The 18,803-nt window shown below is 41.3% G+C and overlaps 1 protein-coding gene across 1 annotated transcript in view; it reads right to left on the bottom strand.

Annotated features, from left to right (window-relative positions):
* The window catches only part of LOC308303595 (wings apart-like protein homolog), a 73,228-nt gene extending 57,965 nt beyond the window's left edge, over nt 1-15,263 (bottom strand). Inside the window, 7 exon segments of the mRNA XM_080748014.1 lie at nt 280-390; nt 2,048-2,238; nt 3,865-4,054; nt 6,405-6,456; nt 6,794-6,919; nt 8,656-9,046; nt 15,139-15,263. Of these exon segments, the coding sequence (XP_080604140.1) occupies nt 280-390; nt 2,048-2,238; nt 3,865-4,054; nt 6,405-6,456; nt 6,794-6,919; nt 8,656-9,022 (1,037 nt within the window). The 5' untranslated portion in view covers nt 9,023-9,046; nt 15,139-15,263.
* Nucleotides 15,264-18,803: the final 3,540 nt, after the last annotated feature.

Consider the following 18,803-nt stretch of genomic DNA (forward strand, 5'->3'; position numbering starts at 1 on the left):
CCTACTAGAGGATCGTGTATTCATAGTAACAGAGAGACCTACTAGAGGATCATGTATTCATAGTAACAGAGAGACCTACTAGACTAGAGGATCATGTGACCTACTAGACTAGAGGATCATGTGACCTACTAGACTAGAGGATCATGTGACCTACTAGACTAGAGGATCATGTGACCTACTAGACTAGAGGATCATGTGACCTACTAGACTAGAGGATCATGTGACCTACTAGACTAGAGGATCATGTGACCTACTAGACTAGAGGATCATGTAACCTACTTGGCGGTGAGGCGGTGTGAAGCGTTGCGGTCGTCCTCTGAGACTCCTCCCACTTCCTGTTTCTTCTTGTCGGGTCTTCGGTACGTCCGACAGCTGCTGCTGCTGGCGCTCCTGAAACATTAACATAGTATAACTAACTAACTAGAGAATGATAATTAACCTGCCAGATTAATATAGTTAACTAACTAGAGAAAGATAATTAACCTGCCAGATTAATATAGTTAACAAAACTAACAAAATATAAAAAATACTAAAACTATAATAAGAAATAAATAACTAACTGAAACGTTAAATGTTTTTAAATGGTATCGTTAGTTGAGTTTTTATTACACAGTAGGCTTACATACTCTGACCTTTTTATAATCCTGTACCTGACAACTAACACAAAGTATGAATAAAAAACTAATAAAAACTAAACTAAAACTATCTTTCAGATGGAGCTTGGTCGCTGCGTCCTAGACTAGTAATTCATTGTCAATGAGAGGCGGGCGGCTACTTTGTACACAGAGAGGTTTAGGGGCGGCGAGGCGAGCGGGCATGTGTGCTTGTACATGCTCATCCGTGCATGCACTCCAGTGTTGTTTTTGACAGCAAATTTTGATTTAGTTTTAGTCATAGTCTTTTGAATAAAATCTCATTTAGTTTTAGTCACAATTTAGCCACCTGAAATCATAAGATGTTATGGCGACTAAATCTACAGTTGATTTAGTCAACTAAAATGTATTTTGGCAGGCCTTGATGGCATCGTAACGACTGATTTTACACTTGGTTGTGTGCTGAAAATAGCCGACCAAAGCAACCAAACATAAAATGGCTCTCTTCTCCACCAGCCCCTCCCCAACATTTTAGTCTAGTTCTTATTTTGTTGATGAAATTGTCAATATATTTAGTCTTAGTTTTAGTCATCACAGCTTCGTTTTTATTTAGTTTTCGTCAGTGAAAAAAAACGCAGTCGACAAAAACTCTTCGTCATAGTTTTAGTCGACGAAATCAACACTGATGCGCTCGCAGGCGGTGAGAGCTGGATTGTACTCAGGGTTTTTTTTTTTTTCAGCCTTAGCGGCTGCATGGCACGCAGGAGGAGAACAACAACAGCTTCTAGGCAAAATATCACCCTGCGTTTTAGGGGTGGATATTGGCAATAATCCCGCGATGCAATACGTATCACGATACTTGGGTCACGATGCAATAGTATCACGATATATTGCTAATTTTTGCAATACGATACTATTGCGATATTATTGCAATATATCAGCTTTAAAAGCTGAAGGTGCTGCTCTAATGTTGTTGTTTTCGTCGTTCGCAATGATTTTCTGGAGACCTCACTCACTGAACCTTGGGAAGGGGAAGTAGCTACTATAGTACAGTCAGCGACACCTTGAGGCAACAGAGTGTCAGGACCGGACTTCTACCATTGGTTCCTATGCATGGGAACATATTTTATTTTCCTCAAAGTATCGCGGTACTACAGCCTGAAGTATCGATACAGTATGGCAAATAAACTATTGCGATGTATTGCCATATCGATTATATTGCCCACCCCTACTGCGTTTACTGGCAAAATATCACCCTGCCTTTACTGGCGGAGAGGATGTGTTTCTGTGTCCACATGAGACCACAGCACCGTCCCCACTGATCCCCCACTGCACCCGCTTACCGTCTGAAAAGCACTGAGGCGTTTTCACCAAGAAAATACCAAAACTAACTGAATAAGAAAAGGAAAACAACATTAAAACGAACTCAAACTAAACTGTAAAATAAATCCTACCTTGAGGAGGTCAGAGCAGAGGAGGAGGAGCAGAAGTCGTCGGCCTCCGGCTCTGCGGCGGGGGGGTGGAGCCTCAGGAGCTCCGCCTCCCGGTGGGGGCGTGGAGGGGGGGGCGAGGGGGAGGAGCCTCTCAGGCCCACGATGGAGTCCCACGAGGAGGGGGCGGAGTCTGGGGCTTTCAGGGTGGCGGCCTGGGACGGGGGGGGGGGGACAATCCATTAGTCTGATGAATATATGTTTAACCTGGGACTAGAAAACTATCCATTAGTCTGATGAATATATACTGTAGGCTATATACAGACTAGAAAACTATCCATTAGTCTGATGAATATATACTGTAGGCTATATACAGACTAGAAAACTATCCATTAGTCTGATGAATATATACTGTAGGCTATATGCAGACTAGAAAACTATCCATTAGTCTGATGAATATATACTGTAGGCTATATGCAGACTAGAAAACTATCCATTAGTCTGATGAATATATACTGTAGGCTATATGCAGACTAGAAAACTATCCATTAGTCTGATGAATATATACTGTAGGCTATATGCAGACTAGAAAACTATCCATTAGTCTGATGAATATATACTGTAGGCTATATACAGACTAGAAAACTATCCATTAGTCTGATGAATATATCGTGATATTTTAACATATTATCTTTTTAATATTTGTATTTATTATTTTAATTTGTATTCTTTAATTATTTTCACGTCAGAAAGACAAAATGAAGTTATCTGACTGTATTGAAGTTTATGATTCAACTGTTCATTTATATTGTTCCAATTTGTTTTTTTTAACTACACTTCCTAACCACCTGTCCACTGTACCAAGACACCACATACTGACCACCTGTCCACTGTACCAAGACATCAGACACATACTGACCACCTGTCCACTGTACCAAGACATCAGAGACACATACTGACCACCTGTCCACTGTACCAAGACATCACATACTGACCACCTGTCCACTGTACCAAGACATCAGAGACACATACTGACCACCTGCCCACTGTACCAAGACATCACATACTGACCACCTGTCCACTTTACCAAGACATCAGAGACACATACTGACCACCTATCCACTGTACCAAGACATCACATACTGACCACCTGTCCACTGTACCAAGACATCACATACTGACCACCTGCCCACTGTACCAAGACATCACATACTGACCACCTGTCCACTGTACCAAGACATCACAGACACATACTTACCACCTGTCCACTGTACCAAGACATCACAGACACATACTGACCACCTGTCCACTGTACCAAGACATCACAGACACATACTGACCACCTGTCCACTGTACCAAGACATCACATACTGACCACCTGTCCACTATACCAAGACATCACATACTGACCACCTGTCCACTGTACCAAGACATCACAGACACAGACCAGCACTTCCCACAGATCATAACCACACAAGGAGAGTTTGAAAACATGACCAATGATGAGAAACTCCCATACCTGCTGGGTGAAATAAAACTATGTGCACAAGCATTGAGTAATCTCCATACATGAAAACTGTAACTTCTACCCCTTCAAATTCTATATATTTCATTAAACGTATGTTTTCTCATGCCAATAAAACCCATTGAACTGAATTGAATTAAAGGTAGTGTTCCTATCCTACCTAGGACAGGTTAATTAAAGGTAGTGTTCCTATCCTACCTAGGACAGGTTAATTAAAGGTAGTGTTCCTATCCTACCTGTGACAGAGGTTAATTATAGGTAGTGTTCCTATCCTACCTGTGACAGAGGTTAATTAAAGGTAGTGTTCCTATCCTACCTGTGACGGAGGTCTCCTGTCGCTGACCAGGGAGTCCCACTGTGAGGAGGCGGAGTCTGTTCTCAGGGAGGCGGCGGCCTGTGAGGGTGGGGGGCGGGGCTTCCACGCAGAGGGGGCGGAGTCTGTCTTCACCCAGGAGGCGGAGTCTGTTCTCAGGGCGGTGGTCTGGGAGGGGCGGGGCTTTCTGTCGCTGGGAACAAATCAGCACCGTCAGGTTGCAGTTACTATCAGAACCTCCACTGGCTGTCAGTCAGTCTGTCAGTCACACGTCACACTTTTGCCCTTCTCATAACTTCGCCACCGTTGCCCCGATCCATGCCAAACTTTGCACACACACACTCCTTAGCTGCAAAACCACTACTTCGACCCCTCGTTTCTCACATGGCCCTCTTCTAGCGCCACCATGAGGCCGATTCTTGCACCAAACACATTTTTGGACACTGCTCCTACAAATTTTGTCCTAAAATCACGCAAGTCGGTACACAGTATGTCTACAGTCATGTCATCAACATGGATGTGTCACATTTAGCACAAACATCAGGACGATTTTTACATGCAACATGGCGGACGCTTATCTCCCGATTTAGGGAGTCATACTGGTTTTGTTTTACTTTATTTCACATGTCATTACACGCTGGGGATAAGGGTGGTGTAGAGATGATAAGGGTGGTGTAGAGATGATACGGATAAGGATAAGGGTGGTGTATTAAGGATGATAAGGGTGGTGTAGAGATGATAAGGATAAGGGTGGTGTAGAGATGATAAGGATAAGGGTGGTGTAGAGATGATAAGGATAAGGGTGGTGTAGAGATGATAAGGGTGGTGTAGAGATGATAAGGGTGGTGTAGAGATGATAAGGGTGGTGTAGAGATGATAAGGATAAGGGTGGGGTAGAGATGATAAGGATAAGGGTGGGGTAGAGATGATAAGGATAAGGGTGGTGTATTAAGGATGATAAGGGTGGTGTAGAGATGATAAGGGTGGTGTAGAGATGATAAGGATAAGGGTGGGGTAGAGATGATAAGGGTGGTGTAGAGATGATAAGGATAAGGGTGGTGTAGAGATGATAAGGATAAGGGTGGTGTAGAGATGATAAGGGTGGTGTAGAGATGATAAGGATAAGGGTGGGGTAGAGATGATAAGGGTGGTGTAGAGATGATAAGGATAAGGGTGGTGTAGAGATGATAAGGATAAGGGTGGTGTAGAGATGATAAGGATAAGGGTGGTGTAGAGATGATAAGGGTGGTGTAGAGATGATAAGGATAAGGGTGGTGTAGAGATGATAAGGGTGGTGTAGAGATGATAAGGGTGGTGTAGAGATGATAAGGATAAGGGTGGGGTAGAGATGATAAGGGTGGTGTAGAGATGATAAGGATAAGGGTGGTGTAGAGATGATAAGGGTGGTGTAGAGATGATAAGGGTGGTGTAGAGATGATAAGGATAAGGGTGGTGTAGAGATGATAAGGATAAGGGTGGTGTAGAGATGATAAGGGTGGTGTAGAGATGATAAGGGTGGTGTAGAGATGATAAGGGTGGTGTAGAGATGATAAGGATAAGGGTGGTGTATTAAGGATGATAAGGGTGGTGTAGAGATGATAAGGGTGGTGTAAAGATGATAAGGATAAGGGTGGTGTAGAGATGATAAGGATAAGGGTGGTGTAGAGATGATAAGGGTGGTGTAGAGATGATAAGGATAAGGGTGGTGTAGTGATAAGGGTGGTGTAGAGATGATAAGGATAAGGGTGGTGTAGAGATGATAAGGGTAGTGTAGAGATGATAAGGGTGGTGTAGAGATGATAAGGATAAGGGTGGTGTAGAGATGATAGGGGTGGTGTATTAAGGATGATAAGGGTGGTGTAGAGATGATAAGGATAAGGGTGGTGTATTAAGGATGATAAGGATAAGTGTGGTGTATTAACTCAACCTCTGCCAAAAAAATGACTTTGAAGGCTTCTATCTCATGAATGCCTGAACAGATTTCCAAGCGGATTTTTTTGTTTGAAAGCTGTTAAAAAGTACTACACATATGGTGCATATATGGTGCATGGGCGTGCACGATCCGTGCACTGAAAATTGATCCGTGCACTAGAAATTTAGGAACGTGGCATCCTGGTACTTGGCGGCCATCTTGAAAAGGGCATTCAATGAGTTAATAAGCTTTAATTAAAAAAGATTTTTTTATCGAAGCGGAACTAAAATAGGCCGGAACTAATGCTCCGTGATTGGTTTCTACACGGACACATTATTGAGCGGACCACTTATCATTGAGGCCGTGAACCGGAAGCGGATGGTCCGTTGTCTATTTTGGCCCGGAAATTTCAACGGATTTGAGAAGCTGATGGAATACGCGAACACACGATGCATAGCAGTGTCCGATCGCGCACGATGGGAACTGGATGAGCGCCCGCGTTAACAGGTAGGAGAAGCCGGCAGTGAAAGACATAGAGAAATCTCCGGGCTCTACGGCCGTAAACTACGAATGAGTTAAGGATGATAAGGGTGGTGTAGAGATGATAAGGGTGGTGTATTGTAGATCATACCTGTCTGAAGCGTTGAGGTACCAGGAGTAGCTGCTCTGCTGGGGAGCCTCACCTACACACACACACACACACACACACACACACACACACACACACACACACACACACACACACACACACACACACACACACACACACACACACACACACACACACACACACACACACACACACACACACAGTTCCATGAAATTAGTAAGTGTTTCTGGAACCAGGTTTGCATTATGTACAGTATGTGACTTTGTTATGGTCTGACTGAAAGTACATTATGTCAGGAGACTTGGTCGGTCTTGGTTGATAATAATCATGATATGAAATCTTCATACGGTGCCATCCCTAGTGGTGAACCAGGGTAACAGCGCCATCTAGGGGTGGTGGTGTGTTGGTACCTGCAGTGACGGAGCTGTGGTTGAAGAACTTCTGGGTGGAGTCTGTCCTCCTGGAGGCTGCTGGCAGGGTGGTGGGGGGACCCCCGGGGCCCGGGGTCTTCAGGGACCCCTTAGCGGCGCCCCCGCCTGGAGGGTGGAGAGAAGGACACGTTCATTCAGTCTCTGCCAATCCTGTGTTGTTTATTTTGTTGTTTTTGAGGAATTAGGAGTTTTTGAGTTATATTTTTAGCCCACGGCCAAAAATACATCGAATTCTAGTCGTCCTTGACATGAAAATGTTTGTGAACCACTGATGTAAAAACATTCATAGAATCGGGTCAAAAATATTCAAAGATTTGCTAAATTTTCACTATTGCTCAAAGATAGCAGATCTACAAGCTTGCAGTGCAGCACTCGGTGCCGTGCTGTGAGCTTGTAGATCTGCCAAGTGCCAACTTGACACCGACACCAAGGTCTCAGAAAGGTAAATGGTCCATTATAAAATGACAGGTAAAAACTGCAGCTTGTAGAACTAATCCAATCAATCAATAACTGCCGAGTGGCGACAGTCACTTTGAAAAGCCGGAATGCAAAGTGCAACTGCCAATTATAAAAAGGTAGCGTCGTTTTTCATAACCAGACAATATTTAATAAAGACAGAATGCACTGTCAGCCCGTCGGCCAACCAGGAAACAAAGCCCACCTGCTCGAGCACAGGGGATAAAGGAGGTAAATGGTAAATGGTGCATTTATATAGCGCTTTTATCCAAGGCGCTTTACAGAGATTGTGCATTACATTCACCCATTCACACACATTCATACACCGGTGGCGGAGGAAACCAACCTGCTCACCGGGAGCAACTAGGGGTTCAGAGTCTTGCTCAAGGACCCTTGGACATTAACTCAGGGGGAGCCCGGATTCGAACTGAGAACCCTTGGGAACCCTTCGTGCTCTAATAACAGTTTCTCTACCCCTGAGCTATAGCACAGGTTAAAGCCAAAAAGAAATCCCACGACTGAAAATGATTTTGTCCCAATATGTGACTTGTGAAACGTTGTGAGAGCAGAGTCGGAGTGACCCCGATCGTCGTGCGAGCCACTCGGCTGTGCTCAGAGTGGATCTGTGAACCCTCACAGTAGAATGTATGCCTGGTAATCAGGAGGTCATTAAATGCCTGATTGTCTGCTAGAGTGTGGCTAACTTAGAAGCACTGGTCTAGATCAGGGGTTCTCAGGTCACCTTATGAATATTGTTTTAATCCGAGGCACCCCTACATTATAATTTTCACTACCAGCACCTTATATTTATAGCATATCGTCGTTGTCGGGTGGAAACCTTGTATGTCCAAAACCGTTCGTTTTGTATTTATCATCTATAAAATGTACTAAACTAGTGAAAACAGCAGATCTACAAGTGCTTGTAGATCTGCTGTTTTCACTAGTCTTGTATGATGAAGCAGGGCTTTGCTTTACCAAAAGACGAACACATTTGAAACTTGGAGATACAAGGTTTCTGCCTGACAGTGACGATATTTTAGTGATTATGTCGTGAGGAAAATGTTGAGATAACAGCCATTTTGGTTAGAACTGACTGAAAATAACATTGTACTTTAAGTTTAAACAAATGATACAAAATATTATTTCAAGTGTCCAAATAAATTCCAGATGTTATCAAATTATCTCACGGCACCCCTGGACTGCCGTCGCGGCACCCCAGGGTGCCCCGTCACCCACTTTGAAAACCCCTGGTCTAGAGGACAACAAAGAGACATAGAAAGAGAGAGAGAGAGAGAGAGAGAGAGAGAGAGAGAGAGAGAGAGAGATAGATAGAGACACAGAGAGAGAGAGAGAGAGAGACATAGAGACACAGAGAGAGAGCCTACCTCTGGAGGAAGAAACAGGCTTGGACTCCTCGTCGCTGTCGAAGCCGAACGGGTCCTCTCCGTCTCCGTCTCCGTCGGGGGCGTCGCCCGAGAGGCGGGGCTTCTTGTGGGCGTGGCTGGGGCGTGGCCTCTTGGAGACGGAGGGGGAGGGGCCCAGCAGGACAGAGGAGGAGGGGGAAGGGGAGGAGCCTAGCGTAGCGCGGTAGGTGGTCTGACCCCACTTGGTGCTGAGCGTCGCGGGGCGACGCCGGCCAGACAGAACCTCGTCGAACTTGGAGGACGTGGACCCCGAGTCTCCGCCTCCTCCTCCTCCCCCCCCGCCCCCCGCCGCCTTACGGCTGTACGTCTTACCGAAGCGGGATGTCATTGTTGAGGCGTCGTCTTCATCGTCCTGAGAGACAGAAATAATAATCAGGGTTCTAGTAAGGTAAACTTTTCCAAAACTTTACCAGAATATTTAACCCAATTTCCAGGACTATATAACAATAATTCAGCTCAACAACGAGTCGCTTACTCCTATGTGCAATATGCCTAAAGACAGGTAGTGTAGTGTTTTCAGGCCGTGACCCCCGAAATAATCATATTTTAACTGGGGACCCCCCCACCCTGACGAGCACTAAGAGTTGAGGAATTTTGTATAACACGGTTCTATTGTGAAAATAGCAGATCTACATGCTCACAACACCTCGCAACGCGAGGCATTGTGAGCATGTAGATCGGCTATTTTCACAATTTCTGTCTAATATTTGACAATTTGGCCAAAGTTTAATTTGTCATTTCAGAGGTATTAACAAAATCAATAACCAAAGACAATGTATATTTTTTTCCAGGACCTTCCAGGACCCTTGATACATTCCAAAACTTTTCCAGTACTGGAAAAATATTTTTCTAATTTCAAAATATTTCCAGGAATTTCATGACCGTGGGAACCCTGAATAATAAATATTATGAAATAAGCAATGTTGTTTTTGACAGCAAATTTTGATTTAGTTTTAGTCATAGTCTTTTGAATAAAATGTCATTTAGTTTTAGTCATAATTTAGTCACCTGAAAAGTTTTAGTTTTAGTCTAATTTTAGTCGACTAAATATAATAGGATTTTAGGCGACTAAATCTACAGTTGATTTAGTCAACTAAAATGTATTTTGGCAGGCCTTGATGGCATCGTAATGACTGATTTTACCCTTGGTTGTGTGCTGAAAATAGCAGATCTACAAGCTCACAACGCGTCACACTGCGACGCGTTGTGAGCTTGTAGATCGGCTATTTTCAGCACGCAACACCTGAGAGCAACCAAACATAAAATGACTCTCTTCTCTAGTCCCTCCCTAACGTTTTAGTCTAGTTTTTATTTTGTTGACGAAATTGCCAATATTTTTTGTCTTAGTTTTAGTCATCAGAGCTTAGTTTTTGTTTCTTTTTTATTTAGTTTTTGTCAGTGAAAAAAAACGCAGTTGACAAACATTTTTCGTCATAGTTTTAGTCAACACTGGAAATAAGGCTGTGCAATATATCGAACATGTATCGATATGGAGGTATCAGCATGTGAGGTATACATATCGATGAAGATGGCTTGAAATGAGGTATTGGTGTATGTGTCAAATTAATTAAGGTGTGGTTATTTCAATAAAACCATTGTTGGAAAATGTAAATAAGGCATTTAATGTATTTATTTCATGTGTATTGTGCAGTGTGCATGCATGGATATGATATTCATTATCTGGGTTATTCTATGTGTACTGTGCAGTGTGCATGCATGGATAATTGGATATTATATTCATTTAATGTATTTATTTAATGTGTACTGTGCAGTGTGCATGCATGGATATGATATTCATTATCTGGGTTATTCTATGTGTACTGTGCAGTGTGCATGCATGGATATGATATTCATTTAATGTTGTTATTCTATGTGTACTGTGCAGTGTGCATGCATGGATATGATATTCATTTAATGTTGTTATTCTATGTGTACTGTGCAGTGTGCATGCATGGATATGATATTCATTTAATGTCTTTATTCTATGTGTACTGTGCAGTGTGCATGCATGGATATGATATTCATTTAATGTCTTTATTCTATGTGTACTGTGCAGTGTGCATGCATGGATATGATATTCATTTAATGTCTTTATTCTATGTGTACTGTGCAGTGTGCATGCATGGATATGATATGATATGCATTTAATGTCTTTATTCTATGTGTACTGTGCAGTAGGGATGTCCCGATACCACTTTTTTGCTGACCGAGTACAAGTACGAGTACTTCATTTTGAGTACTCGCCGATACCGAGTACCAATACGAGTACAATTAATAATACAAAATGTCTTTACATTTATTTTTTTTATTTTTTTTATCAGATGTTCCTCACTTTCTGGCTGTATATAACACATTACATTGCATTGCTTTCCCAGAACAACTGCCACACATTTCACTTTTTTTTTCAGGTTTAGCCCATGGATATTCCTGTACTGTGCATGATCTTCTAGATCTGCTATGCTCAAACATATTGTATTTTTACTTTTGATACTTTAAGAGAGAGAGAGAAAGGCGAAGTGGCGGAACACACAGGGTACTCGGGCGCTTTGTGAGCAGTATCTGACGAGTACCGATACCTCAAAATAGGCTGGTATCGGGGCGAGTACCGATACCACGAGTACCGATACCGCATCCCTACTGTGCAGTGTGCATGCATGGATATGATATTCATTATCTGGTTTACGCAGGCAGTGGACCTAAAGCAGAAAAACATTAAAAACTATATAATGCAATTGTTTTTACTAATATGGTGAGTAATATTGATATCGAGGTTTTCAACAACGTTATCGAATATCGAAGGTTTTCCTGATATCGCCCAGCCTTGCTATGAAACACATTGTTGTGGCGTCGCCTTCATGTTAGCTTATAGTGAGAGAATATTATCAGAATTATGACAAATCTGGAAATCAATTCCTGACCAAGACATTTCTTCACCAATGTTGTTTGTAAAGGTGTGTAGTAGTAACACATCTAACACATTTTTGGGGGAAGGGGAACATTTGTAAAATGTATATTTTATTTTTTATTTTGTAAGAAAAGAAAATGGGATTTTTTACATAGGCTATTCTCCACTGAGGACCCCAAGTGAAAACAGCAGATCTACAAGCAAAGTATGAAATTCAATTTCTCTGGGGGATTCTTTGACAGCAGCCGCTGAAAGACGGGTTACCGTCGTTTTAGTTTACAGGAAAAAAAGAAAACACCATGAGAAATGTGCTTAAAGTAGCAAGTGAAGGGTCAAACTATTTTCTTTCTTTTGTCATGATTCTGAATCCATTGCAAGCATTCGTTTTGCACGAAAAACACTCCATGTGCTAAAAACGATCAGCCACTTTCCCACCATCTTTTTGTGGAGGCCGAAAAATCACAAAAAGGAGGAGCATCGCTCAGTCGCACATCTTGTTCAGCCTGTCACCGTTATTACATAATAGTCTAAACACAATCATTTGACCAAATCGTTTCCATGTTGAAAGATGTTCATATATTCTTCTAACATTTTCAAAATAGTGGAAATAGCAGATCTACAAGCTCACAACGCATCACATAGCGACGCGTTGTGAGCTTGTAGATCGGCTATTTCCACTATCAATGTTCTTTTTTAAGTATAAAGTTGACAAATACTGTATGTCAGTAATTTCTTTGTATATTTAGGCTATGTGTCATAATTGCCATGTGCAACTTCAAAGCCTACAAGCCAAACAGAAATGTAAAAATTGTCAACGACAAAAACAGAATTAAATCGTTAATCACAATTATTTGAGTGACAATTAATGGTCATGTAAAATGTCATAGTGGTGACAGCCCTCGACAGAGGGAGAAATGCCTCAGTACAGGAGAAATGTACAGGAACAAGTGTAACGCCCAGGATTCTAACTCGGGTCTCCCGCATGGAAGTCCAATATCTTTACCATTGATCCAAAGGGATATCCCTATGGACCGAGGGAGATACTAGACTTCTGAATGCCATCAGATTGAGGCAGTGAGTCTCTCTGCTACACTAGCAAGACATCTCTCACAGTGAGTCTCTCTGCTACACTAGCAAGACATCTCTCACAGTGAGTCTCTCTGCTACACTAGCAAGACATCTCTCACAGTGAGTCTCTCTGCTACACTAGCAAGACATCTCTCACAGTGAGTCTCTCTGCTACACTAGCAAGACATCTCTCACAGTGAGTCTCTCTGCTACACTAGCAAGACATCTCTCACAGTGAGTCTCTCTGCTACCCTAGCAAGACATCTCTCACAGTGAGTCTCTCTGCTACACTAGCAAGACATCTCTCACAGTGAGTCTCTCTGCTACCCTAGCAAGACATCTCTCACAGTGAGTCTCTCTGTACCCTAGCAAGACATCTCTCACAGTGAGTCTCTCTGTACCCTAGCAAGACATCTCTCACAGTGAGTCTCTCTGCTACCCTAGCAAGACATCTCTCACAGTGAGTCTCTCTGCTACACTAGCAAGACATCTCTCACAGTGAGTCTCTCTGCTACACTAGCAAGACATCTCTCACAGTGAGTCTCTCTGCTACACTAGCAAGACATCTCTCACAGTGAGTCTCTCTGCTACACTAGCAAGACATCTCTCACAGTGAGTCTCTCTGCTACACTAGCAAGACATCTCTCACAGTGAGTCTCTCTGCTACCCTAGCAAGACATCTCTCACAGCAAGGTCCTATCTGCAATGTCAGGAAAATTAACAATCTGAACAAGACATAAAGACAGAAAAGTCATGACGCCTACGTCGTTACCACGGTAACCAAAGCAACCATAAGGGTCCATTTGGTTCCATGTGTACACTCTCAGAGTTACAGACCTGTAAAGAGCTGTACTTTGGCTGTTCAAAAAACAGCAGATCTACAAGCTCACAGCGCATCACCTGGTGCCGTTATAGTGTGAAAAATCATGAACATTTGTGCACATTTTCAAAGATACGTGTAGTAATTTTGGGGGTCCTTGACATGAAAATGTTGATTACCACTCATAAAGAACATAAAGAACATTGGTTCTCAGAGTAGGGTCCGGGGACCCCGAGGGGTCCTTGAGGGGGTTCCAGGGGGTCCTCAGCTTATTGATAGATAGGAACCAAATGAACCCTTACGGCTCTGTAACTCAGAGTGCATAAATGGAACCAAATGGACCCTTACAGCTCTAACTCAGAGTGTACAAATGGAACATTGATTTTACAACATTAAATTGGGGTCCCAGAAATAGAAATGCCATTAAATGGGGGTCCGTAGCCTAATGCATGTCAAACTGGGGGTCCTTGAAATTAAAACTGCTCAGAATCACGGCTAGAGCTGTAAAACTGAGAGGGGGAGGGGGTCCCTGGCAGCTCTTTTCAACTGGGGGTCCGTGGGCTAGGAAGTGTACATTTAGGGGTCCTTGATATGAAAAGGTTTGATTACCTCACAGATAGAAACATGAGTTTTATCAGAAAACTGTTAGGAATTAAAAGATATCAGTGTGAATGGCTTTAAATGATGTTCATTCAATCAGCTTTAAAGGACTTCTAATGTAAAAGGTCTTATCTGGGATGTTCCTTTTAGGCAGGGTGTTTAACTGTACTTGTACTGTACTACATTTATATTGTATTGACTAGTCTTTATACTTGTACTGTTCTACATAGTTGTCTGATAAAATAATCAATCAATCATCAACATGTTTGAATTCTTCAATATAACATTTACAAATTACATTTTAAACACTTACGGGTCCATTTGGTTTTATTTTACACTCTGAAGACTTAAATTATTGTTAAATATCTGAATTACTCAATTTACAGGACGTTTACACATTAGAGAATATAGATTTAGTATTTTATTTTGATCAATGTTCTCCTGTTATCTCTGCTATGGAACCAACAACAACACAGCAGGGAATTGTGGACAAAATCTGATCTAATGACAACAAAGTATAAACGTTTTTTTCTCTGAGAGACCAAATGTCATCACATTAACACCACTGCTCTATAATAGAATAATAACAATATAGCTTCCCCAGTTAGCATGCATGCTAGCGAGCTGCTTGCATCAAAACAAACACAACAACACTAAACAGCCTCCATTAGAAGGACTTAAACAATGAGTTTTATAACAAACTGAACACACAATGAATGCTCTTTAAACGTCATGCTTTTAACGCTCTTCTACAGACATGTATTTACATTATAATGTCAGCTAGCCGGAGAGGCTAAGCTAAGCTAACAACACACAACGTTATCCAGACTGACGGGGAGGCTAGGCTAGGCTAGGCTAGGCTAACAACACAACGTTAGACAGGAGAGGGGAGAGGCTAGGCTAGGCTAACAACATAACGTTAGATAGAGGGGAGAGGCTAGGCTAAGCTAGGCTAGGCTAACAACACAACGTTAGACGGACGGAGAGGCTAAGCTAAGCTAGGCTAGGCTAGGCTAACAACCCAGGCTAACAAAGCATTTGTTTTACTCACGCTTCAGAATGACTGCGTGTAGAAATGAACAACACACAGTGTGTGTGTTGTGTGTCAGTGTGTTGGTGTTTATGTGAGAGTGTAATAAAGGAGTTTAACACTAATATAACAGACTGATAGAACAGATTAATAAAACAGTAATCATTAATGTGTTTGTGTGATGACAACACTGAGCTCTGTGGCGCTCACTTCCTGTCCTCTCCGGATGTTCCTGTGTTCCATGTCTTCCTTCCGGAGACAAAATAAAATTAAATCATACCAAACTAGTGAAAATAGCAGATCTACAAGCTCTCAACGCGTCGCTTTGTGCTGCGTTGAGAGCTTGGGTAGATCTGCTGTTTTCACTAGTTTGGGTCCTCAGTGGTGAAAGTGTCATTTCATTCCTGTGAGGCTGTGACGTCTTATTTTCTTTTCCTACAATAAAAGTTAAATATAGCATTTCACTAATTTCCCCCCTCCCCAAGAAGTCGTTTTTATTTTTACACAAAGGAAAATACTTTTAGAAAATTTCAAACAAAGAAACGAAACACAGGTCTAAGTAATTCCACTTGAAAATAGCAGATCTACAAGCTCCCAAAGCTGCGCAAAGCGACACGTCGAGAGCTTGTAGATCTGCTTGTAGTTTGAGTCCTCAGTGGAGAATGTGTAAAAAATGTCCCATTTTCTTTACTTACAAAATAAAATAAATTAAATATACATTTTACAAATGTTCCCCTTCCCCAAGAAATCGTTTTAATTTTTTAGACAAAGAAAAAAAAGAGGGAATTTTATAAAATGTCAAACGAAAAATAAAACTAAGAAATTCCATGAAAAAAAATGTATAAAAATGATTGAGAAGTGGTGAAAAATAGCAGATCTCCAAGCTCTCAACGCGGCACGACAGTGTCGACACTGTGAACTTGTAGATCTGCTGTTCTCACCAGCTTGGGTCCACAGTCGCCCTAACCTCGCCTCACCAGGCTTTCAGTCGCCCTAGGCTATTCACGGCCCGCCCACTCAGCATCCCCCTGGTGCTGAAGTCACGTTTTGAAGGATAAAACCCTGCTAAGCCCATAGAGTTAACACAGAAATCGCAAATTTAATGCAATTTCCGAATAGTAAGGTATAAAATACTGCTAGCATGATCAAGAACACAAGATAGTAAAAGGCACAAAGCATTATAATTTACTTTACCGTTCGAAATAATGATTTGTTGGCTTTAAATCCAGCTATTTCTGTATTAATTTCCCCTTCTAATTTGACGTCACACCAGGAAGTTGCTGAGAAATTTGCTGAGTGGGCGGGCCGTGAATAGGGCTTATAGGTGAAAACAGCAGATCTACAAGCTCTCGAGCTTGTAGATCTGCTGTTTCCACTAGTTTGGGTCCCCAATGGCTCAATATAAGTACATTTAAATGTGATATCCTTTCCATAGGAGTATCTTTATATATCATTTTGACATTTTGTTATTTTCCTCCATAGGAGGATTTTCATTCATGCATAGCCTATCTTGATAGCCTATTGGCTCATGTTCAGGACATATTTTATATTATGTTTGGTATTATTTTTAAGGGGACACTTTGAGCTTTAATTCAGGTCCTTTGTGAATAATAATAAATACAATCTTCAATAAATCAATAGATTTATTGAAGGTTTTATTAGAAGTTTGCATATGAAAAGATAGAGACAGTAGGCCTACAAATCACTGGTAAAAGGTCAACTAAAAGGAGATCCTAGTAAGCCTTACGGCTTATTTACACAGGAACCACTTTATGTATCTCATATAACATTGAATAGAACACAGTGCTTTATGTATCTCATATAACATTGAATAGAACACAGTATTTTATGTATCTCGTATAACATTGAATAGAACACAGTACTTTATGTATCTCATATAACATTGAATAGAACACAGTATTTTATGTATCTCGTATAACATTGAATAGAACACAGTACTTTATGTATCTCATATAACATTGAATAGAACAGTACTTTATGTATCTCATATAACATTGAATAGAACACAGTACTTTATGTATCTCATATAACATTGAATAGAACACAGTGCTTTATGTAACTCATATAACATTGAAAGACAGACGGATAGAACACAGTGCTATGCATATAGGATATTATCAACAACAAAAGGGGGAAAAAACATGTTGGGGTCATAAAAACATTAAAGTAAGAAGGGAAAAATAAATAATAGTATAAAAAGAAATAAAAGATATTTACAGTGGAAAGGGGAAGGTAGGTATGGGCTTAGTCACGAGTAGCAGCCGTCTGTAGGTGACTTTTCAGACTGATTTTGAAGGTTAGGGATTTGCACTCCTTTAAGGCCTACGGTAGGACGTTCCACATGTTAGTGGTAGGCCTATAGCAGGAAAATGAATTAGAGCCTTTTTTAAGAGTTAAATAGCAGATCTACAAGCTCTCAATGCAGCATGAAGCGACAAATTGTGAGCTTGTAGATCTGCTGTTTCCCCCAGTTTGTGTCCCCAGTGAAGAATGTGTAATTTCTCTTTTGGGTCTCCAGATAAAATGTTTGGGAACCCACTGGGCTAAAGGGATAAAAGGTTTGGGAACCCACTGGGCTAAAGGGCCATTCTGCTATAATAACACCTAACAAGATGAAAAATGTGTCCAAAATGCTTAAAGATCAAATATTTGAAAAATGTTCTTAAGAATTGTACGTACCGGTATATGACATGAACAAGAACATGCATGGTATACCAGTGGTTCTCAAACCTTTTCATGCTGGGACCCCCAAATTGACATTTATTAGCCTGCGGACCGCCATTTGAAAAGACCATAAGAGAAGATTATTAGCGCTCTAGCAGTGATTTATGTATGAACCTTATTGTCATTGTTACATAAAACTAGTTTAAGAACAATGGAATTTGGAGCAAAACCCAAGTGTGTTTAGACAAGACAATAAGTTAAGATAATATAGATGTAGGCCTATAAATAAATACATAAATAAATAGCAAAGATTATGAAGTAATAAAAAGAACAGGCATAAAGTGTCCAATATCACAGTAAAGTGTCCAATGTCTCTTGTACTTGCTCTTGAGAGCAAATCCCTAGCCTCCTTCAAAATCGGTATGAAAAGGCACCTTCAGGCGGCTGCTACCCGTGACAGACTAAGCCCCCATGCTCCCCCCACCCTTTTTCTGCCTTTGTATTTGATGTTATGCTTTTGAAATTGATATTATCCTAGATAAAGTACTATGTTCTATCCGTCTGTCTTTCAATGTTATATGAGATACTTAGTGTGGTTCCTGTGGAAATAAGCCTCGGCTTTTTAGGATCTCCTTTTAGTTGACCTTGTACCAGTGATTTGTGCTTTCATGAAACTGTACTTTTATCTATTGCAAACCTCTAATAAATTCTTCAATCAATCAATCAATCAAAACTCCTCCTAATATACCTTATTAGTGCCTATTAAGCACCACTATGAATCTGGGACCTAATGGTTTGCGCCTTCATTATTCTATAGTCTAAAACATCTGCCTACCTGTCTACCTTTTACGCTCAGGACGCATGAAGCTGTCAGCTGTCAGCAGGTTGTTTTGTTTCCATCAGCATCATGGCTCAGAAACGCATATCAGATTTCTTTGGTGGGCCAAATCAAAACAGAGTTGTACTAGTGTTGATGATGATGAGTCGGTGACTCCATGACA

The sequence above is a fragment of the Nannobrachium achirus genome, assembly GCF_963921795.1.
Source record: "Nannobrachium achirus genome assembly, chromosome: 18".
NCBI classification, from domain to species: Eukaryota; Metazoa; Chordata; class Actinopteri; order Myctophiformes; family Myctophidae; genus Nannobrachium; species Nannobrachium achirus.